This window comes from Myiozetetes cayanensis, unplaced genomic scaffold (assembly GCF_022539395.1).
Source record: "Myiozetetes cayanensis isolate MyiCay16 unplaced genomic scaffold, myiCay2020 scf1, whole genome shotgun sequence".
Classification (NCBI taxonomy): Eukaryota; Metazoa; Chordata; class Aves; order Passeriformes; family Tyrannidae; genus Myiozetetes; species Myiozetetes cayanensis.
Genome location: NW_026086604.1, coordinates 120,949,437 through 120,970,865, shown reverse-complemented (window position 1 = coordinate 120,970,865; position 21,429 = coordinate 120,949,437). Strand labels below are relative to the sequence as shown.

The following is a 21,429-nucleotide window of genomic DNA, read 5'->3' as shown; positions in this document are numbered from 1 at the left end:
CTCAGCAAAGCAATCAATAGAATTTGAGCATGTGCTTAAATATTATGTTGAAAAGAAATGGATTTACACATGTGTTTTAAAGCTAAGCATGTACCAAAGTAGGGCCATAATACGTCAAAGCAAATTCAGGCTGTAAAAGCCATACCTTTGTGGTGACTGACTTCATAAGTCAAGTATTTTGATATAGCTTTTATATATAATTTAAAATGTACAGTATAATGCTGTAGTTATTATGGTCTATGAATTAGCTAAGATAGGACAGTTTATGTGTCTGTCAGCTTAAAATATGTACACCAGAATTAAGAAAACTTGCAGCTAAGTATCTAAATGTACCTTTTTTACTCTTGAATATGGTTTGCTTTTATTTAGTTGCTGAAGTATTTGAAGTAATTTAGAACTGTGAAGGCTGTCTTTAAAAATGCAGCTGCATATGTAAGAAGTTACAAACACGTATGGGTACCTAATACCAGGATCCCACACTCCACCATTTTCCATGTTCTGACCTGTTTTTAACTTATTCCTCCAGAGTTTCCCTGTAATATGAAACTTGATTATTTTGAGGCACTGAATCACCAGACAGCGTCATGTTCTGGTTGGCTGAAGGGCATAAGCAATTCCACTTTTTTATTTGCTTCTTTCTATAAAAAGCTTTTTCTGCATTAGAGAAGATTTCTGTTTCTACTGGTGATCTCTCTTGCACGGTATTAAACTTCTTCTGCCCTGTACTGTGGAAGTGGCACGTATTTCCCACAAAACATTTGGGTATCTTTATTTTCCAGAGAAAATGTTTATGATAGCAAATTGTCAGCAGTCAATGATGCAATGGTATGTGTTATGCTCACTTGCTGTCTTGCACTGTAACACCTTACCTGTCCCTATGCTGCCACTGTCCCTGCTCAGACCCGTGCCTGTGCCCCTTTGCAGAGCTGGGTAGATGCCATCGGCAGAGCTTCACTGCTTCCCCAGGAGCAGTGCTGCCATTGAAAATGGGAGGAGGGAAGAAAGAAGGCAAGGAGAGCAGGGTGGTGAGCAGCAATAGGTGCTAACTTGAGGATCCTGCAGGGAAACCCGTGCTGCTGCCAGCTGCTGTGGTCTGCCATCTGTCCATCTGGGACAGATCCTAACCCTCAGCAGGAGGGTCATTTGGCACATGGAGAAAGCAAAGGTTTGGGATGATGGAGGAGACTTGAGGCACAGACCTCCCAGATGCCATCAAGTATCCAAATATCACAGGAGTGTCACAGTACTTTGTTACCTTGAGTCTTTTCTTTGGTAACACAATTGTGAGAAGTATATAAAAAGATATACTTCCCTTGGCTATGATGTGTCATATAAGTTAAAAGGCAGAACCAAGTCTCAAATGATGGGCAGATTCTTGTGTCCTCAGGAGCAAAACTTTATGTCAATAGTTGAGAATTTGGTGGATTTCTAGAAAGCTCCAAGACAACTCCTGTGTTACTTTCTTAATTACAGTGGAGAATCGCATTCCAGTGGCCACTGTTGCTCCCCTAGAGCAGGAACATGGAAGGGGACTTGTAATTTTGGTAGGTGAGTAGTCAAGCTGATGCATAATATATGTAGGTAGCAACAGGCTTTAGTCACCTGTGTAAAAAGTGCTATAAGGCAGAGCAGGGCCCAGAGAAGTAAAATACTATCTGTAACATTAAAATGTGCAGGTATATTAATCAGCAAATGAGATCTGCAACTTCTGAAATACGATTATGAAAAATGACTTCACATATGATGTGTGTGAAACCTTCCAAACCACAGAGCAGCGTGATGCTGTTGTCTGATACACTGTCAAACGCTGCTCTTCTGAAACCACATCATGTTGTAGAACTGAAAAGGACGCTGTGCAAATTGCCTAATGTTTCTAAAAATAAATGTGAGCTGCTGTCTCTCTCCAAATTTTAACAACTCAACCAAACAGTAACATAGAGACGGTGAGCGTGTTTAACATGCTGTGCCACAACTGGTGACTTACTATAAGAATTATATGAAGCATGCTAAATACGGAAAGGCTGCTTATAACTGCACGCACAAAACCCGGTCCCAGGTTGACATCTGCCCCCGCCTTCTGCTACCCCCAACCCGATTAGCTGCAGAAATCGCCTCTCCGGCGGCGGCTGCAGGTCCTGCAGGGAGCAGGCAGCCGCCTGGCTCCCCTGCCAAAGCCAACTGTGGCGTAGCCAGAGAAACGGGCAGCAAAAATAGAACAGCAGGATGGCTGCGCGTGGGCGAGGCAGAAACCACATCGCCAGCAAAACCTCCCAGCGTTATTTTAGGACCGATACAGACAGAGGCCGTGGCGTTCTGCTCGCTTTTCACAAAACACTCCCCGGGGGAGGGTGAGGAGGGAGAGGGGCGCGAGTCCCGGGCGAGGAGCGTTCCTGTTCCGCTCCTGGCCTCCGTCCCTGGCGTCTCCCCACCGAAACGGGCTGGGCAGGGGGAAGGGGTTAATTGAGCTCGAGGCCGAGCGGCGGAGAGAGGACGGGCGGCAGTTTGAAAGACAGAGACTGGACAGCTGTGTTTGCTGTGGTATTTTTAAACGCATTAATGCAGGCTCCAATCACCCGGCCATGCTTGACCTATTTTTGGCTCAGGCCGGCCATTGTTCTATTTCTGCCGCCGCTGGGCCACGAGGGTGTCAATTCAAATGCAAATGAGTTATCGCTGCTGCTCCCGCCAACTTCGCCCAGCCGCCTGGCCGAGGGACAGGCGGCCGGCAGAGGAGAGGGGCGCGGGCACAGCAACGCGCAGCTAGCCGGGGGTCATTCAGATTAAACCCTCCGGGGCTCCTGGTCCCTGGAAAGGTGGCTTATTCGGTTTGATGGTTTGTTAGAGGCAGTTTTCCCCCCCCCTCCACCCCCACCCCGCCCTGCCAGGAAGCCCAAAGCGCAGAGATATTTCTTCATTTCTCCTTCCACCTGCCGCTGGCCGCCCGAACGCAACTGCTCCAAGTCGGCAGCGCGCAGCCCCCCGCACGCTCACGGCTCCTTCCAGCGGGCGGGGGCTGCCGCCGGTGGATTTTGGGGTTTTCCCCCTCTCCTGACAGATACTTGTGCAAATGCTTAAACACTGCTAATTGCCGAAGCATATTATCTTACAACCCTCGCTGAGGAGGTAGGACCGCAGAGGGTCGTGCCCGACGCCCATGTGCAAGTGCAGTGATGAATCTCTTGTGTAGCTGAAGTGCAGACCAGTTGGAATATGCTGCAGACAATTTACGAGAGTGAATCGTGTTTTTCCTCAGATGGAGTTTCTGGACGCGAACAGCTCTTGGCTCAGCAAAGAATGCACAGTATGATCAGCTCAGGTAAGAGACTTCAGTGGTTGACCGGGAAAATACAGCCTAACATGACAAGAAAACACCCTCTTCCTTTACAGAAGTGACTTAGTTTTTGTGGGGTTTATGTAAGTTGATGTTAAATAGTTCTGGTAGTATTTTAGATAGCAGCTTTTGCTTTTGCGGGGAGTTTGTCTCCTTTGTTCTGCTGCTTTCCAGACACAGCAAAATGCTCACAACCGAAATCTAGTTTGGGTTTTCTTGTTTGTTTTGTTGCGGGATTGCAAAATGGGGCTCATGATACAGGCTTATTCACAGGGAGAGACTTCCTCAGATAGACCTTGTCAGGAGGCTGCACTTGGAGCCTCTCATAGGCAGTTCTAATCATATGGCTATTGTAAACAGGATTTGCTCTTTTTGTGAGTTTCCTTTTCCCTAGTTTGCATATGAAGGGAGTTTAATACCAATCCCTTTGTCTTTTCATTACAGTGTTACTTTAGAATGTCGTTAAACTGCATGGCTTATTTTGTTACTTTAAAAATATTTGTGAACCTGGCAATGGTAGTTATATGTTATGACTCACTGAGATGTAAATTGGTTGTGTTATTTAATGGAGGTATTTCAATGCTGCTCTGAGAGAACACTGCATGTTTCCTCATGTATTTGAAGCTACCCTTGTATTTTATAGTTTCTTTGCTAGCTGTGTTTGAGACCCACAAATGATGGACTGAGGATAAACTGAGTTGGAAGAATTCTTGCCATTCAGCTAAGATATCAATTTAGGCTAAAAAGTCAAAATTTCAGGTTGCTCCTGCCTATTCTCTCCTAAGCTGTGAATTCCAGTTCTGTTTTTATTGGACTGAAACTGGCACAATGTTACCTGTTCTACATCTTTTAAAACCTAGGTTTCTGACTTTGTTCTTCATAAAGTTAGCTTTATAGAGGACCATATATAGAATGAAGGGTGAATTGTTTGCAAGTACTTTAGTCTTAGTTTATGCCCCCTTTTCTCTTTTTTCTTTTTCTTTTTCATTAATATTTTTATTTTTTTCTTTCTTTTTCTTTTGTTGTTTTTATCTTTTTCTTTTTTTCCCCCGTTTCTTTTCTTTTCTTTCACAAAACTCGACTGTCCTCAATTTTTAAAAAGAAATATCTGTGTAGACCATGCCTCTCTTCATATGTTACCTGTTCTAGTACACCTGTTGAGCCCATGTTTGTTTGTTTGTTTGTTTAAAATTGTTTATTTTCCTGCTTTATAGAAAAAGAGCTTAAAGTTTTACTTGTGATCCAGTTACAGTTCCTTTGTCAAGGACACAAATCAGGTGAAGATGTGTTTACATGTCTGAACAAGGAAGTTCTAGCAAAGACAGTGGGTAAAAGCAGAAGTTTCTCTGAGAGTGTTACATTTCTGGAAAGCAGTCTACAGTGTTAACCTCTTGTTCAAGAATTATTGCTTTTCCTTAGTTTTCCTGAACAGCTCAACAGGTGTCCAGCACTTCTGTATTGGTCAGAGATAAGACTGACTTCCTCCCCTCCCTCTTGTTTGTTGGTTTTTTTTGTTTGTTTGTTTTTCATTTTAGTACTATGTCTAGTTGAAGTTAACTGTACACAGGTGAAAATCTGGGGTTTTATCTCACTGTGCTGCCTTGTAGCTTCCAACTAATTTTGGTGAGTAATAGCAGTTTTTTCATTTGAAACTCAAGAAAAGGAGGTGATTTTCTGTAAGTTTATAGCTGTGGTTTTCTTCACTGGAAACACTAATATCACGTAACTGTTGATTTTTATCTGATAGTACATTAGATAGGTTCATGTAACATACAGTTTTCTCTATAGTGCCAAGTAGAATAGAGGGCTTTTTTAGACTAAAAATATTAACCCCAAAACCTTAATCAAGCACATTACCTAGGTGAAAGTTGTTTAGGTATATATATTCTGTACAACACAAATTATTCCTCTGTGTTTCAGTTGGCCTTTAAAATACCCAACTAAGACTGCAAGTAGTTGACATTGTGCATAGCCTGCAGCTCAGTTCATGTCATGTGAAACCACAAGGCCTGGTGCTGCTCCTGATTACCTTCAGCTCCCTCTAGTTCACAGTCTTGCAGTATCAGGCCTCATAACTTCTCAGGTATTGTCTCCATTTATGCTGCATATCAGGAAGAAAGAAATAGCCAGGGTAAGACGATACACACTAGCATTTGGAGTAGCTAGAATCAATCATTTGAATTTTGCTTATCGCGGTGTCCTTCCTTCAAAGTTATCTTCACTTACATGGATGTGACTTTTAGTCAGGTTAAAAAGTTGCACATATTGCAGAGAAGAGCAGATCCCTGAGCATTTACAATTTGCACCCTTGATGTGCTTGCTTCAAAGACTTCAAGCATAATCTGAAACAGTCAATGGATTTTTAGGTTTGCTGTTATCCACATGCAATGCACATACATTATGCAACTGTGATTTTAAACTGGGCTGGAGGGATCCCCAAAGAGGACAGGTTCAATGGCCAATGAACATGTATTTGCAAAGCAAAATGTCTAAGAACTTTCTGACAATAGCAGACATAGGAAATAGTTCTGCCATGTGAAACAGTTCTCCTGGTATTCCCTCAATTACTCCTTTGCCTGTCTGTCTCCATCCCTGCTTGTAAGTCATACTATGAATGAGATGATCTGGATAGGTACCAATCAAAAGTCTAATTATGAATGGAGCAATCTAGATCGGCACTGACTCAAGAAGCTGTGTAATTTGCAGACACCTACACCTTACTGCAGAGAGCAGTTTCAGCTATCTTGAGAAGACTGAACTAGATTCTCCCATATGGTACTGTTGCTGTAAAATGCAGCAGCAAGTGCTGTGCATCTCTGTTTAGGAAAATGATGCTGATGTATTCTTATTTTATACCATAATTATCTTAGTTTCAAAATTTAAAAAATAAACCTGGAGTCTAAAGCCTCTTATTTAGCTGGAATTACTATTTATCTATGCTGTTCCTCTTATTCAACCCCAAAACCCCTCAATTTCCATGTATGTGCAATGCCACAGTGGACCCTAACATTCAACTGGTCCTCGATCTTACTACAATACGGGATATAAACTGTAAGTCCTTGAAAAAAAGCATTTGGTGCATCACAGTCCGTGGAATAAATACTCATTAAAATATAGTTAATAAACAACCAGTGCAGGGCTACATTTCTCAAATAGGTGGCAGCTGTGTGAAGCAGAAGGAAGAACCTACCCAGCCATGGTATCTGTAGATGTGGGTCTTCAAGAAGCAGTGCCAAGTCTATTGACTTCTGGTGGTTTAATATACTGTGCTGTTTTTCCAAGGGGTAAGGTTGCTAATTTTGCTCCACTGGCCATATCTTGACGTACAGCCTTGCAGTGGCCTGCCTGAATTCCACCTTGGCTTTTATTGGATAAGGCATCCTCTGCTTCCTGCCTAAAGCTATTGTGTTGAAAAATCAAGAGTTCAAGGAGATCGTGAGCTTAAAGCTTGGCTTGTCAGCGAGTTGACAGGTGACCTGAGCAAGTTACACAATCCTGCTTACGTCAGCTAACCCTTCAGTGAAATAAGGAAAATGATACCTGTCAGGCTCAGGAATCAATAGAGCAGAACTATTCTAAAGGGGCTATAATGATTCAGAATGATTAATTTGATTGACTTAGTCTACCTACAGGCTTGTAAAATACCTGCAATTTCACAAATGTAGTAAGTGAACGTAGAGTATTTTATTCTCTGCACCAGTCAGGAAATTCACGCTGTGTCACTGGAATATAAATGACGGAATCAATGGTACACGCCTCATGTTGTACGTGGGTTGACAGGTCCTCATGAGCTATTTTCCCTTCGTAAACCCCAGTGTATAGATTTTGTCTTGTATGTTTTATCTGTCATGTATCTGCATGGCCTCATATATACATGGTTTGTTTTACACGTGGATTTATATTGCCTTCGGGGAAGATTCTTTGGTATTTGCTCTCCTATTTTTCCTGACCAAACAAAACCTTCACCTGCTCACCTGTTCCTGTGGAGAACCTGAAGAAAGCAGGTTAATTTATAGTTTTACTCTGATATTCATGAAATACTTGACTTATTTGCATATCTGAGTCAGGTAATGTAAACTTCTTACAGATACAAAATGTTGTATATCTGGTATCTCAGGCCATAACACATCAGAGAGAGTAGAGAGAGTAAGAATAGATATGCTGAGCTTTTACTTTGTGATTCTCTTCAGAGTAATGAAAAAATTGAATGTGGAAATTCAGTACAGGGAAGTTCTGGATAACAGCCGGAGTGGCTTTTCATTGCCCTTTGTTAAGGCTAGGTACAAAAAAATCTAGTGCTTCATAGTAGTAGCTGAAGTATTTGAATTAATTGTTAGGGAAGAGAGAGGCCTTAGCCTTATACAATTAGTGCAATGAGAAGAAACAAGCAATAAAGACTAGCAGGTCTTATGTAGTTAAAATCTCACTGATTTTGGGTAGAGGCTCTGCCCAGCAATGTGTGCTGGACAAAACATCGGTTATGAATTCAGTTGAACAAAAATATGATGAAATGGAGTTAATCTGCTTTTTCTGTTTTGCGTTACTGAGAAGGCATTGATTACAGACTAATGATGCCATTTTCATGTGTCTAATGCTGTAACAACTCTATAACAGTGCCTTTTCTATCTTTTTCGTCATTCAAGTCCCAGCTTCTGAAGCCATGTGATTACCTGACAGCCTTGCTTTGTATTACAAGGTGTATTTATGGGTTGTGGGAAAAGCCTGGAATAAGAATTTCAAAGTACAAGATTGACAAGAATAGCAAGTTACAAAAGCTGGAAAGTAAATAAAAAAGTATGCAGAACATTACTTCAAAACCTCTTTCAGCGTCTTTCTGGAGACTATTAAACCCTGCATTTAGTACAGAGGTTCACTAGTGCTGGCACTGGGACACTAACTCCCCTCCCTCCACTGTGCTGAGCTAAATCTCTTTATTGGAAAAGAGCTTTTTACTTCAGCTGTTTATTACTTGAGCTGTTCAGCTTTATAATACGCCTTGGTTTGTACTGCACTCGAACACAGTTTCAGCCTGAGTCTGCCATCCTGTAAAACTGCATGCAGAATCCATTTAGTTTGTTAAGGTTTGCACTATATATGAGGAACGCTTGTAACTCATCCTGCTGCCAAAGCTTTCATCAGACCTGTGTTTCTGTACCAACTGCCCAGTCCCTTTCTTCTGCTCAGTCTTTGCAGAGAAAGCAAAAGCTGTGAGAAAGCAGAATAGATAGACAACCTGCAAAATATGAGTGTATAGCAGGTTTTGGTGTAGATGATGAGGAAGGTTTCAGGTATTGTTGCATTTTAACCTTTCCCAACTCCTACTGGGGGTAGAGTTTTTATACGTTGGATACAATCCAAAATATCGTAGAGAAACTAATTGGCAGATATTATTTTTGAAACCATGAAAATCTAAAATGCCCTGTTCTGTGGATCTCTTTAACAGGCTGACTCCTCTGGGTCAGTTATTCTTAGCCTAGTTATTTTCATCTTATGGCATTACAGGTCTAAGATTAGCCTGTTAGGCGTTATCATGCCATCTGAGTTACCTCCTAATATAACTATACACCGGAATGATTATTTATAGACAGAGCATTCTGTCATTTTTGCTTTATTTCTGGTAGTTTAAATAAAGAAGAGCAACATTCAAGAAAAACCACAGATTCCTTCCTGCTGCCAAAACAACATGATAACTGCCTGCTGAGGAGCTGGGATATTGTTTAAAATGTGTGCTTGCAGCAGATGCAAACATCTTACCTCTACTAAAACAAGGTATCTCAGGGTACCACTGCTCCCATCTCTTCTGGAGTAGGGAGCTGGGTGGCCAGATTGATGCACCAAATGACAGAGCAGAGACGAGGCTGGGGTTGCTGATGAGAAAAAGGATAACCAGGTGCTATTTTTAGGGGCCAGCACTGTCAAGCTCCATGTTCAGTGTGAACATGTCACATATGCACACAGCTTCTCCAAAATGGACCCCTCTAGTTTTGTTACATAAAGGTGATGTCTGCTGTACAATTAGCCTTCTAGGTGCTTTTCACAAGATATAACAGGAAGCTTTAGCAAACTGTCAGATTTTTAGCAAACGGTTCTTTATGACTGCTTCACAAACATTTCTACGCAGTAGAAAAACTTTAAACCTAAAACAGAGTTGTTATTCGAGAACACAGTGAGGCTCGTTCTCTCATAAGGAAGTTCCCTGGGATCTTTGTGCTTGCAAGTGTGTAACTAGGAGGAAGCTTTTAGCTTTTAGTGACAATTTAGTAAAGAGTGGCATACATAGTAAAGTAGCAGATCTTCATTTTCTTGTCAGGACAACCTCTGCCTATAGTTGTTGCTCAGGAAACTGCCAATTTATAAAATAGTAAAATATTAATGAATTATAATTATCTAATGAACTCCATCTTTTCTTTTTTAGGTTACTGCTCTAAATAAATGGCATGTTTCTGTCTTTGTGCAATTTCTCTGTGTAATCAGGAAGCACCTGATTTTTTCTACTTTAAAATGTTACCAACGTAAAAAAGCTTGCAAAATCAGTGGAAGCTTCTGCAAGGTTGAATGACACAGTACTGGTTTACCTCCCATTATATAATAAGTAGCTCATTTCATTTTGTCAGCCTGGCAGTTCTGTGCATGACTGTAAAGGTACTTTGGCATTTAGTATAATCTGAGCATAACCTGCACATCTGTTCTATTTGTTTTGTCTCTCATGGTTGTAAACTCCTTCCAGCTTGCAGAGTATATAAACATGACAAGAGCTCTGAGAATTCCAGCCTTTTGTGGATGAATATGCTAGAAATGCAGGATGCTTTATTCTAGTGATAACATGTTCTTTCTAGTAATGAGACTGAGTATCATCAAAGGGAGACAAGAAGTAACAGAGCAAATTCTTTGATAATGCCAAATATATAAATCATGTTTTTACAGTCAAAGGCTATTGTTCTCTTTCATGATCCCTGTGGTTGAAGGTAGGCATGCCAGAGGGAGGAACCACCGTCACTGAATTTCAGTGAAGTCTGGAATGGAATAATGAGAAAGCTTAATGTTAATTTAATAATTTCCCCCGATTGTTCTGTTCTTAATCCAGGTTTCCTTTTTCTTTCTTGATGCCCAAGGCCATCACCTTGTTGGTGTTGTGCAGTACCAATATGAAAGGGAGTAAGGCAAACAGTCTGTTAGTGCTTAATCATACATAAGACTCTTTCTGGAGATTCCTACCCCTGTTTCCATTTAATAAAATGTTAGTGAGGACTTTTTTATCTACCTGTTCACAACTTCATTTTTTGTGCTTACCGTGAGTTCTTACTTCTCTTCCTCTACTTGTTTGATCTTTAGGTAAACACCTCTATTGAAAAATGTATATTTCTCCTAAGCATTGTAAAGTCTCTTGCTTGTGGACACAAAAGAAGTAAAACTCTAGGACTGTTCAAGTTTTTGGTATTCTAATTCAAATCTGACCTTGAAGATTTAAAATGCTTAAAAGAATATATGTATTGCTGTATCACAAAGAAATATAAAGTGAAATACCTAGATTTTTCGAAATTTCATGCTGACATGCATAGTGATGGAATTAGTATAGGGTACAGAAGTGTGTAAGAAATAGCACATGGGAAATCATCAGTATTTTTATTTATATTGCCTTTATATTAACATAGCTATTATTACATGTAGATACATAATGTTAAAGGATTATATAGAAATTACTAGAATGCCTCAAAAGGCTCATCATAAAAATCCTTGCACAGCAGCTGCTGAAATCTAGTAGAACCTAAATTCAGGAGAGCACTTTACCTTGGTCACAGTAACCTGTGTCATGCATATGCTCAAAACTATTCCAGGCTCCAAAAGACAGATCCACTCATTCCCGCACATATATCAGAAAATTGGCATCCCTTTATTTGCTGCCATTGTTTTTCCAGGGGTGGGGGGGAGGACTGTATTTCAGAAAAAGAAAGTTTTAGTGTATTGTTGCTTTTAAGAATTGTCAATAATTAATATGGAAGTAATTCCATAGAATGTAGTGAGTTTTAGTTAGGTTTTCTCAAGGACTATGAGGGAAAGACTGGCAGGAGGAAAAGAGGTTTGAAGAAGTTATGGGACAATTTTTTAAATGGAGTAGTAGGGCAGAGATGAGCTATACAAGCACTTCCTCTCTTAAAATGCTGTTGTGAGGGAGGGTGGGAAAAGCACTGAAGATGCAAGAGAACTATGTAGGAGGTGGAAACCAGTGGATTTCGAAGTACAGTTCTAACTGTCCATAAACACAGGAAAAATATAGGTGAAAACAGTTAGGAAAGTGATCAACCAAGATGAGAAAAGTTTCTGTCAATAAAATCTTCACTGCCATCATGAGGAATACATGGAAAAGTAGGAATATTTTAGAACCAACAAAAAATGTTAAAAACAACGCAGGGCTGTGTTACTCTTCTAAGGACACATAAATTAGGAATTTCGCTTGCATTGTAGAGATTATTTTTCTTGGTCTGGGAATGAGGTTTGTGAGAGGGAGAGGTGTAGGACACAGTGTGGTTATGCACACACTACAAATTCTGCTGCATCTCACCATCCTGAACTCCTTCCCTCCAAATGTAGCTCAGTTTTCCTGGAGAATCTGCAGAGCTATCTCAGCAGAGCCATAAATTTCCATCCCTATGCCAACTGCACCATCCCTGTCTTGCCTTTTCTGCTTGACCTAGTAGGCAATTTTCTGAGCTCTGTGTTTATTTTCTGGTTTTGATTTGATTTTTTTTAAACCAATATATACAGGGTGATAATGTTGCAACTGGGAAACTTACTGAGACAAGAAGGGAAATTACAAATTACAACATTAAAGGGCTATAGGCAAAGAAATGGAGAAAGAATGCTAATGAAGCTGAATTAAGTAATGATGATGCTATGGATGATTAAGAATGCTAATACTGACACAACTATTTTGTTTAGAAAATAAATGGTTAGAAATGGGAATATATAGAAAAAAATAACCCTTGGGCTAAAAGTCTCAAAACTTTGTCTAAGAATGAATGCCTCTCTCTGGTTACTAGTCATGCATATCTACTTGTCACTGATGTGCGTATATGATTACAAAGATGCATATACATGTACTTACCACCAATCCTTACGCTGCCTCTTTTCACTGAGGACACTCTGATATGTCTATATTAAAACCTTCCAGAACTTTTGGGAACTCTGGGTTTCACAAGTTACTTCAGGTAAGCTTGAATGAGGGCTTAAGGTGATTTTTCTCCTTCTGCATGCCTAGCAGCCCACCGGAGGCAGATGCCTCATTGTCTGTCTGCTGTTACTCATCTGCAGATACCCAGAGGTCTGCAGCAGCTTGTTTGTTCCCCAAGATCTCAGGAACTCATTCTTAAGGACCTGGTTTTGTTATTTCCTCTAGGGAATACTATTGCTAGGCCTGTTCTAGGTGGTGACTAGGAGCTCTAGGTGCAGGACAGGTTTTAAAAATTAGTAGCCAAATAGGCTTTAGTGTTGTCCTGCAGACTCAGAAAGACATGAGTGAGTGTAGAGATCTGGACTATTTCTTTCTTAATTTTCCTCTTTCGCCTTTTTAAAATCTTTTATTTTTGTTATCTGTGAATACTATGTCTGTGATTGTACAGATATAAGACCTCAGTATATAGGAGTGAGGGTGGCCCACTGAGGTGACAGCTGGCATTGCTGGGAAGGAAGAACAGAAGTCTCATCATCTCCTTCATTCTGGGCTCTCATTCTTCTATTTAACAGTTACCTCACTTGTACCAACACAGGTATTCATGTGTCTACTGGGACTGATGGAGTGAACAGCTACCCCTGGTTAAAATGTGACCTGCCCTGTATCCTGTGCCACTGCTGTGTGTGCTAGGAGGGCATTATCCTCAGCGTCAGAGGGGCCATGAGTGGGAAAAGGAGGGACAACCATTCCTCTCAGCTTCAGCTCTGGCATAAGGTGGCCCCAAATATATGTAAAACTGCTGCCTGGGAACTCCTTTGGAGAGTACAGGCTTTGCTCCTCTCAACATTTAAAGGACAGAGCCTAAAATTTGACACTCAATTAGCACTTTGCAAAACTCCAGTGAACTAAATAGCACTTTACCATTAAGTAGAATTTATGCTAATTCAGTCCCTATAAAGTTGCCAGTAATTTACCCTTCATCATCCATAGCGCATTCTATTTGTTAATATGAAAGGAAGCTACCTTAAAAGTGTACATTGTTTTGTATTAAGTAGAATATTATATGTCTGTTGGCCTCAGAAATCTGCACCAATAGCTGTCTGCACCTCAAAACTATCAGTCCTATCAGTGGTGCCACATGAAAAGTCTGTTCCAGGAAAGCCTTCGTGGCTGTTACATTCAATTTCTGTTTAATTCTTTATATCTGGAGAAAATGTTTTGCTAGAGATTCTTCCACTGAGTGCCTCCTATCCTCCTTTACTTTTTGTAGCGTAAGAGTGCTTTGGTATGTTCTTAGACTTCGTAGACAACCTGGAAATCAATAGAATTCAAGTTATGGGAGAAAAATTTTCCTTCCTGTGATGTTTGTTTCCTGGTTGCTGCTTAGGCACTGGTATCAAATACTTCCCAATGTAAACCAAAACCATAATATAACTAACTGATTCTGACATTTTAGCAAACACATCAAAAGGACCATATAATCGTTGCAGTTGTTGCTGTAAATTTCTTACTGAGTGCTGTTTCAAGTTGAAGGCATAGTTTGATTCTCGTGGCTGGCACTCGGCTGTGCTGAGCCTGGTGACACAAAGTGCAGACATTTTTTGGATCAGAACCGCTCAAAACGACTGTGCTCTCCACCCTAACAGCTAAAGTAGAAGATCACAGAATCATAGAATATTCCAAGTTGGAAGGGACCCAAAAGAATCATTGAGTCCAACTCCTAGCCCTACACAGGACCGTCCCCAAGAGTCACACCACGTGCCTGAGAGTATCATCCTTGCTTTTTGAACTCGGTGAGGCTTGGTGCTGTGACCACTAACCCAACCACCCTAAGAACCTTTTTCTAATATCCATCCTAAACCCCCTTCAGGCCATTCCCTCGGGTCCTGAAACTGGTCGCCACAGAGAAGAGATCAGTGCCTGCCCCTCCTTATATGGCTTCCCCTCAAGGCCGTTCACCATCTTCATTACCCTCCTTTGGATGCACTCCCATAGCTTTATATCTTACTTATATTGCAGTACCCAAAACTGCACACAGTAATCAAGGTGAGGCTGCACCAGTGCAGAGCAGAGTGGGACAATCCCCTCCCTCAGCTGGCTGGCCATGCTTTGTTTGATGCCCCACAGGACACGGTTGGCCCTCCTGGCTGCCAGGGCACTGCTGACTCAGATTCAACTTGCCATCGACCAGGTCCCTCTCCATGGCACTGTTTTCCAGCATCTCATTCCCCAGTCTGTCCGTACATCTGGGGTTGCCCCATCCCAGGTGCCGAATCTGGCACTTCCCCTTGTTGAACTTCATAGGGTTGGTGATTGCCCAGTCCTCTAATTTGATGAGGTCTCTCTGCAGGGCCTCCCTGCCTTCGAGGGAGTCAGCAGCTTCTCTCAGTTTTGTATTGTCTGCAAACTTGCTTAGTATCCCTTCCAGTCCTTTCTCCAAGTCATTTAGGAAGATGTTGAAGAGCACAGGGCCTAAGATGGAGCCCTGTGGACCCCACCCTGGTGACAGGTCCTCAGTCTGATGTTCCCCCATTCACTATTACCCTCTGTGCTCGACCCATGAGCCAGTTGCTCACCCACTGCATGACGTGTTTATCCAGCTCTGTGCTGGACTGTTTATCCAGATGGATGTGGTGAGAGACAGTATCAAAAAGTTTACTGAAATCCCAAAAGATTATATCAGCTGGTTTCTCTTGATCATGCTGGCTGTGACCAGACTGCATTGTCTTTTTTTTTCAATTCCTCACAGAATAATGTTGTCCATGACTTTACCAGGCACTGACAGGCCTCTAGTTTCTGAGGTCCTCCTTCTTGGCCTTCTTGAAAATTGGAGCAACATTCACCAGCTTCACAGCCAGCTGGGACCTCTCCAAATTCCCAAGACATAAAGATGGCCAGATCTGAAATGAGAGAGATTTTCATTGCTGTTACTTTGCTGTGAAAGTCTGTACATCTGAACTGGTGACAACCATAAACTTTGTCCCCAGTTGGACAGGATGGAAAACCAGAAGCATTATTTAATAATAGTCATATAGGAAATAACATGTTCTGTCCATCTGTCAGGACTTTGTATTCGACTAATTGTCCAAAACCTCAGTAGAGAGAAGAAAACTCATCTTTCTTTAGGTAACATGTTCAGATTCTTAAACTTCGTGATTCTGAATGCAATCATTATGTCTACCAGGAAGACAGTAGTTACTTTCTGCAGGAGAAAGCAATATACATTAATCTTACATTTCTGCACTAAGTCAGCTTTGGTTTTATATAACCCTTCCTTGCACTCCCCAGAAGGCCTGTAGTTATGCAAATAATTCTCATTTATAATATGGTTTTCCTCATCCCATATAGATGGATGGTTTCTTAGGTGGATATAAATAGTATGTGTTCCATGCAAAAAAAAAGCATAGTAGCACAAATGAAAATCAGACTCCTTCTACTTATGGAAGTCTTTCCAAGCTCTTAATCATTTTAAATCCAATTAGTCTTTTCCTGTTTCTGACATGGCTCCCTTTGAGATAGGATACCAGAACTGAAATATTCCTGGTGACAAAGCTTCATTAATGAATATGAAAAACTTACTTTTATCCTGCTTTCTGTACTTTTCAGTTTTGAATCTTCCTGTACATTGACCACATGTTGTCACTGAGCTGTCTGCAATGACAACCATCTGTTTTTAAGGTTATATTAAGGTTAATGAAGCACAGTAAGGTATATTCCACTCATTCCTCCCAATAGAAATTACCATGCACATGCAAAAAATGAGTGAACTCTTCTATTTTGTTTCCCAATTACAAAGCTTTATAAGGACCTCTGTCGTTCCTCAGGGCCTTCCATGGAATATCCTGAAGAGATTTATTTCATCTGCGGTTTTAACCCAATCAATCTGTTTTTCATTACTCTTCTTTCCAGACCTCTGTTAAAATAGCAATTACTGTTGCCTCACTGCACTATCAACCTTTTTTTAAATTCAAAACCAATATTTATTTCCCTTTTGTTTTTTATCTTTGAAACTGTTTCTAATCAGTGATAGAGTTCTTGTAACCTCATGTAAAGTTATAGAACAGGACACAAATTCCAGTGAGGCACCTTATGAATGACGTTTTGCAAGTCCAGATAAGGCTGTGGACCAGATTCTTGGCTGGTACCAAGTGTCACAGCCCCAATGAAATCCAGACACTTTCTCTATCACCGTTTTGTTAAACCTTTGAAAGAATTTGTTACGCTTTTGTCTCAGAATATGTATGCAATTAGAATTCAAAGCTCTCAACTGCATCTTACAAAGTCAGTTTGCATCAAACTTGATTTCTTCCCTAAATGTCTATGAGACTGAAACAAGTTAAGTTTAAACAAAAATTGACTCAGTTGTGACTGTTAACAGGGAATATAGTTTCTTAGAGAACACATAGGGAAAGAATATCTCTTTCCCCTTTTTCTTTTAAAATTACGTGCATGACTCTCATTTGGCTAGAATAATTTTTACTAAGACAAAACATTAGAAATTTTAAATTCAAAATAACTAATTCTAAAAATATCAGGAGATTAAAGCAATTGCCGTAGTTTATGCATTTCATCCTTGACTCTTGTGTTCACAGCTATATTGGAACAAGCAGATCATATTTAAAATGAAAAAAAATTTTTTTTGCTTCACCACTCATTTTCAATCCTATCTGTAGTTATGGACCAAAGAGTTTAAAAGGAAAAGAAAATATAAAGATTGCAAATCTGATATAAATACTAGAGGATAAAACATATGAAGAGGGATTAAGGGAGGTATATTTATAGCCTATAACAGAGAGAGCTCGAGGGACATGGGCACTGGCTATAAATAACTTCAAGGTAACAATATAAATGAAGGAAGGGAATTATTTGTTCTCAAAAGATGGTGAAGCATGGAATAATAGCCTGAAGCAAAGAAAAGAAAAGTTTAGGTTAGATGTTAGAACTTTTTTCTATCAGTAAGAGCTGTCGAGAGCAGAGGCATAAGTAAATATAGTAGGAGGCTAAGGCAGTTTCTAAAGCACCAACTACAGCTGTTTGGCTATAGATTCAAATTACTCTTAGATGGAGTTGTGTTACAAAATTCACAGGGCCAGACATAGTGATGCAAACATTTTTTAATTTTTTTTTTTTTTACCTGTTACATTTTGTTGTACTCCCATTTCATGGTATGCGTTAATTTTCCTTGAAGACGATATAGATACAACATTCCTTCCAAGATTAATGAACAGTTTTAACCAGATTAAGGGTAAAAAAATGTTATTAGTCAATTATAATATCATTTATTAGTGGGATTTAAAGTTGTATCTAACCAAAGTAGTGGAGTCTCCTGCTATTATTTATTTTGGTCAGAAGGAAGAAGACCTCTATTCTCAACAATCCCTAGATGAGATGGTGGCTTTTGAACACTGTAAACTTAGGTTTCTGGGTAAGCAGAATAATTTATGTGAATTATACATGATGATGTCAGAACAGGGGCAATTTGCTGGGTACTGCTGTCTTCACTAGAATGAAATAGCTTTTTTAAGTTGGGTGCTCACATACTTCAAAGTGATCCCTGGTACAACCATGACAGAAGAAAAAAGAGGGAGATAGAGCACAAACCCCAGAATGGAGTGTTGTAGCTATCCTGTTGCCCACAGGTGTAAATCTCTGACAACAGTATGGTTCCAGTCTAGGTTATTACTTGTACATGTTTACCTTAGTTCCTCCCTTAGTTCAATGTATGTGTGTGTGCTTCCTAATGGTGGGCATTTATTTTGCAATTTAAAATTTTTAGACAAGATGCTTTTGCTATAACCCAGCTAAAAGAAGTCACGTCACACCGTGCCAACGAGAGCAGCAGAGGAGGCTTGAAAGACCAGAGTTCTTTCAAGGTAATGTCAAATATGTTTGAGAGTGTATAAGTGAGAGAGAGGGAGAAATCAATTGAAAAACTGTGCAGGTGCATTTGGACCTCTGCAAATGGCATAGCACTTACTTGATCATCTTACTATGGCTTTTCCAATACTCATAGGCTTTTATGTGTCATGAGAACCATACGACAAATTAAAATGTTGCAGTATTAAATTAATATGACAGCTGTTTTTGTATCTGCTTGTCTAACTTATGATTCATTAGGCAATAATAGTTTTGAGGGACTTGAGGCTTTAGTTGTTACATGAAATATCCATAGAAAATATTGAGATACTATTGATCAAATCATAAAAGCATATTTTACTTGGTGTAGCTTCAAGAAGTACCTGTATTTTTACAATGAATTGCATTGCTTTACACTGTCAGAAAAACTCAAGGGTGTTGGGGCATGATAGTAGCTACGTAGGGGTCCTTGTACACACAAATGTGCTCCTCCCATCAGAAAGGAAATATGGTGAAAGTGTTTGTATTCTGTCTTGCTTAGGATTCTTTGGCCTGAAGGATGTCTTACATGTATAGGATTTGTTTATGTTAGTTATAAGGCCCCTATGCCTTAAAAGAATAAAGAACTCTGGAGCATGTTGAAAATTGGAATGGACTAAATTAAATTAAGAAAAAAATACTGTTAAATTCCCAAGATTATTAAGATGGCACTTTGACTTTTAGATAAGGACTAAAGAAAACAATCTGCAACCCATGAGTTTTCCAGTGAGTGAAAATGGCACTAAGATGAAAAGTCTAGTTATTCGGTGTGCATAGTGACACATTTCAGTATTTAATGTTTGTTATGTTTTGAATGAGCTGTCCATAAATACTTTAATATATTTTTTTGCCAAGAGGCATCTCTCTTACACTATAAAAAGTCATTATCACTTTATTTATTTCAGTTTCTTGACTGACAGTATACTTGTTTCATACTGACCTTTTCCAAAATTAAATAAGATTAAGTCAACTTTTTCTGAATTTTTATTTCTATTGTCATTTTGCCCTTGTTCTTCATGCAAAGCTATGAATTTAATCATAACACCTTCGGAACACTTGGATTCTCCCTGTGGTGTGGTGAAACCTGTTCTTATGAGGGGAGAAATCGCTAAATAAAAAAACCCACAAATAATAGAAAATAATTTATAATTTGGGAAAAGTTATTTGCATTTTTTTTCTATGCCAGTTTTAGAATGAATTCAAATTACTTGGATAATTTTTCAGAAAATATGAACAGCTCTCAGTTATGCCAGTAACAGACATTTTCTCACAGTGTTCCTTAGGGCATGTCTGGTAGATGGGTGCCAGTCCCTGTCCACTTCATGTTTTGACTTTGTCTCCTAAATAATGGGAAGTGTTGATCAGTTGTTTACAGTAATATGAATAGATACCCAACTTGTCCAAAATCTAAACATTTACTGCTGTTTCAGAATTAATGATCTTAATTTATATCTGATGCCAGCTGGTAAAGTCTGGAATTAAATTGCCATTTTCCTTCAGTTGCTTGTCTTTATATATGGAAAAATATTCAGAAAAAGTTACTCCCTGATTTGAAGTTTCGTTTGCTTGTCTGTAGGCCAAAACCAAATGTTATGCATCTGTGAAGGCTTACATACTTTATGAACTTGAAAAGGGAAGCATAAAATTAAGTATTATTCTTACTTATTATAGAAAGAATAAAATCACATGCTGATGTTCTTCAGTCTTTCAGGAAATACTTTATCTTTAGAATGGAGGGCCCCAGGGCTGCCGTGCACAGCTGAGCCTGAGGCCTCTGCAAAACTATATATTCTTACACATTTTTTTTCTGGCACCTGTGCCTACACTGCCGTTGTTGCTGGAGAAGTGAGAAAATTATACAGGCAGGCAAGCTGTGCTGAGCTCCCTACTGCTGAAGCTACTCTGCTGTAAGTAAGCAGAGAAGTAAATGAAAGTTGTCCCATTTTCATTACTGCACTGTGATCACGCCGTTGGCATGAGCCCCAGGACATGCACAAAGGTCATTGTGGGGAGAGAGCTATAGTTAATTCAGATTTCTAAGTTTGTAAATGAATTCTTGATAAGTAAACTTATGAATAAAATAACGTGTTATGCCTGTGGAGCACTGTATGGACTCCTGCAAGGTGATGAATATATTTTTTCTGATTCAAAAAGGCAGGTGCCCTACGTTTAAAGCTCTGATGTTTAGAAACCTGTGCATTTTTCATCAATCTGAGATGGTATGTATTATACCTGGACCTCACTCCCTAAATGTGTTATACAGAAAACCTTTTGTTAACAGATTCTGAGAACATTAGGTCAAGAAAAAGTTTCTTCTGTTTAAAGAGTTAGGTGAGATTAAAAGACTGTATAATAATTTTTAATTATTCATTTCTAAGAATTATTACAATGGCTATGATAAAATGATGAAGTCTTGCACTTCTACTGTCATAATAGATGTCATTAAATCTGTAACTCAGCAGATTTAAAAGTTTTGTATGGCTTACAAGTATCTGAGACTTAAAATTAATAAAGACTTCTTCCAGTGGTAGCTTGGTTGGATGTTCCTCACCATCTTAAACTTGAGTGCAGCCTTTGAAAGTGCTTTTTTAAACTATGTTTCCTAAAGCAGAGAGAAATGTTCTGAGGAAGTACCTTTGGTAGGAGAGGAAACAAATTTCTGATTTCATGCTTACAAAGAACTTGGTGAAAATATTTTACAGAACTCACAAGTTTGTATGAGGCCTTACACTGGATAGACTGTCAGTTACTTGTAACTGAATTACCCAAGCTTTTCAACAGGCTCTCAACAAGGGAAAATGCATTTTAGGATATCAAGGTGGAATGATTAAGTTCCATAAGTTACATGTTACCCTTTTGTTTTAACCGTTTGTTAGCAAGAAAGAGCTAGGAACTTTTCCTTCATTGCCAATGACTGTTTCAGTTTTACTGTTGAGGTATATTGTTTTTTCCTGTCTGTTCAAGCCATATTTTTGTACCTGATTAGAATAGAATCATCGTTGTAGCAGTGTCAAGAATTATAAGGCTTACTTTT

General features: G+C 39.6%; 1 protein-coding gene across 1 annotated transcript in view; it reads left to right on the top strand.

The window, feature by feature from the left end:
• The window catches only part of HDAC9 (histone deacetylase 9), a 451,751-nt gene that overhangs the window by 175,957 nt on the left and 254,365 nt on the right, over positions 1–21,429 (top strand). The window contains 2 exon segments of the mRNA XM_050308389.1: positions 1,474–1,548; positions 3,254–3,316. Coding sequence (XP_050164346.1) covers positions 1,474–1,548; positions 3,254–3,316 — 138 coding nt within the window.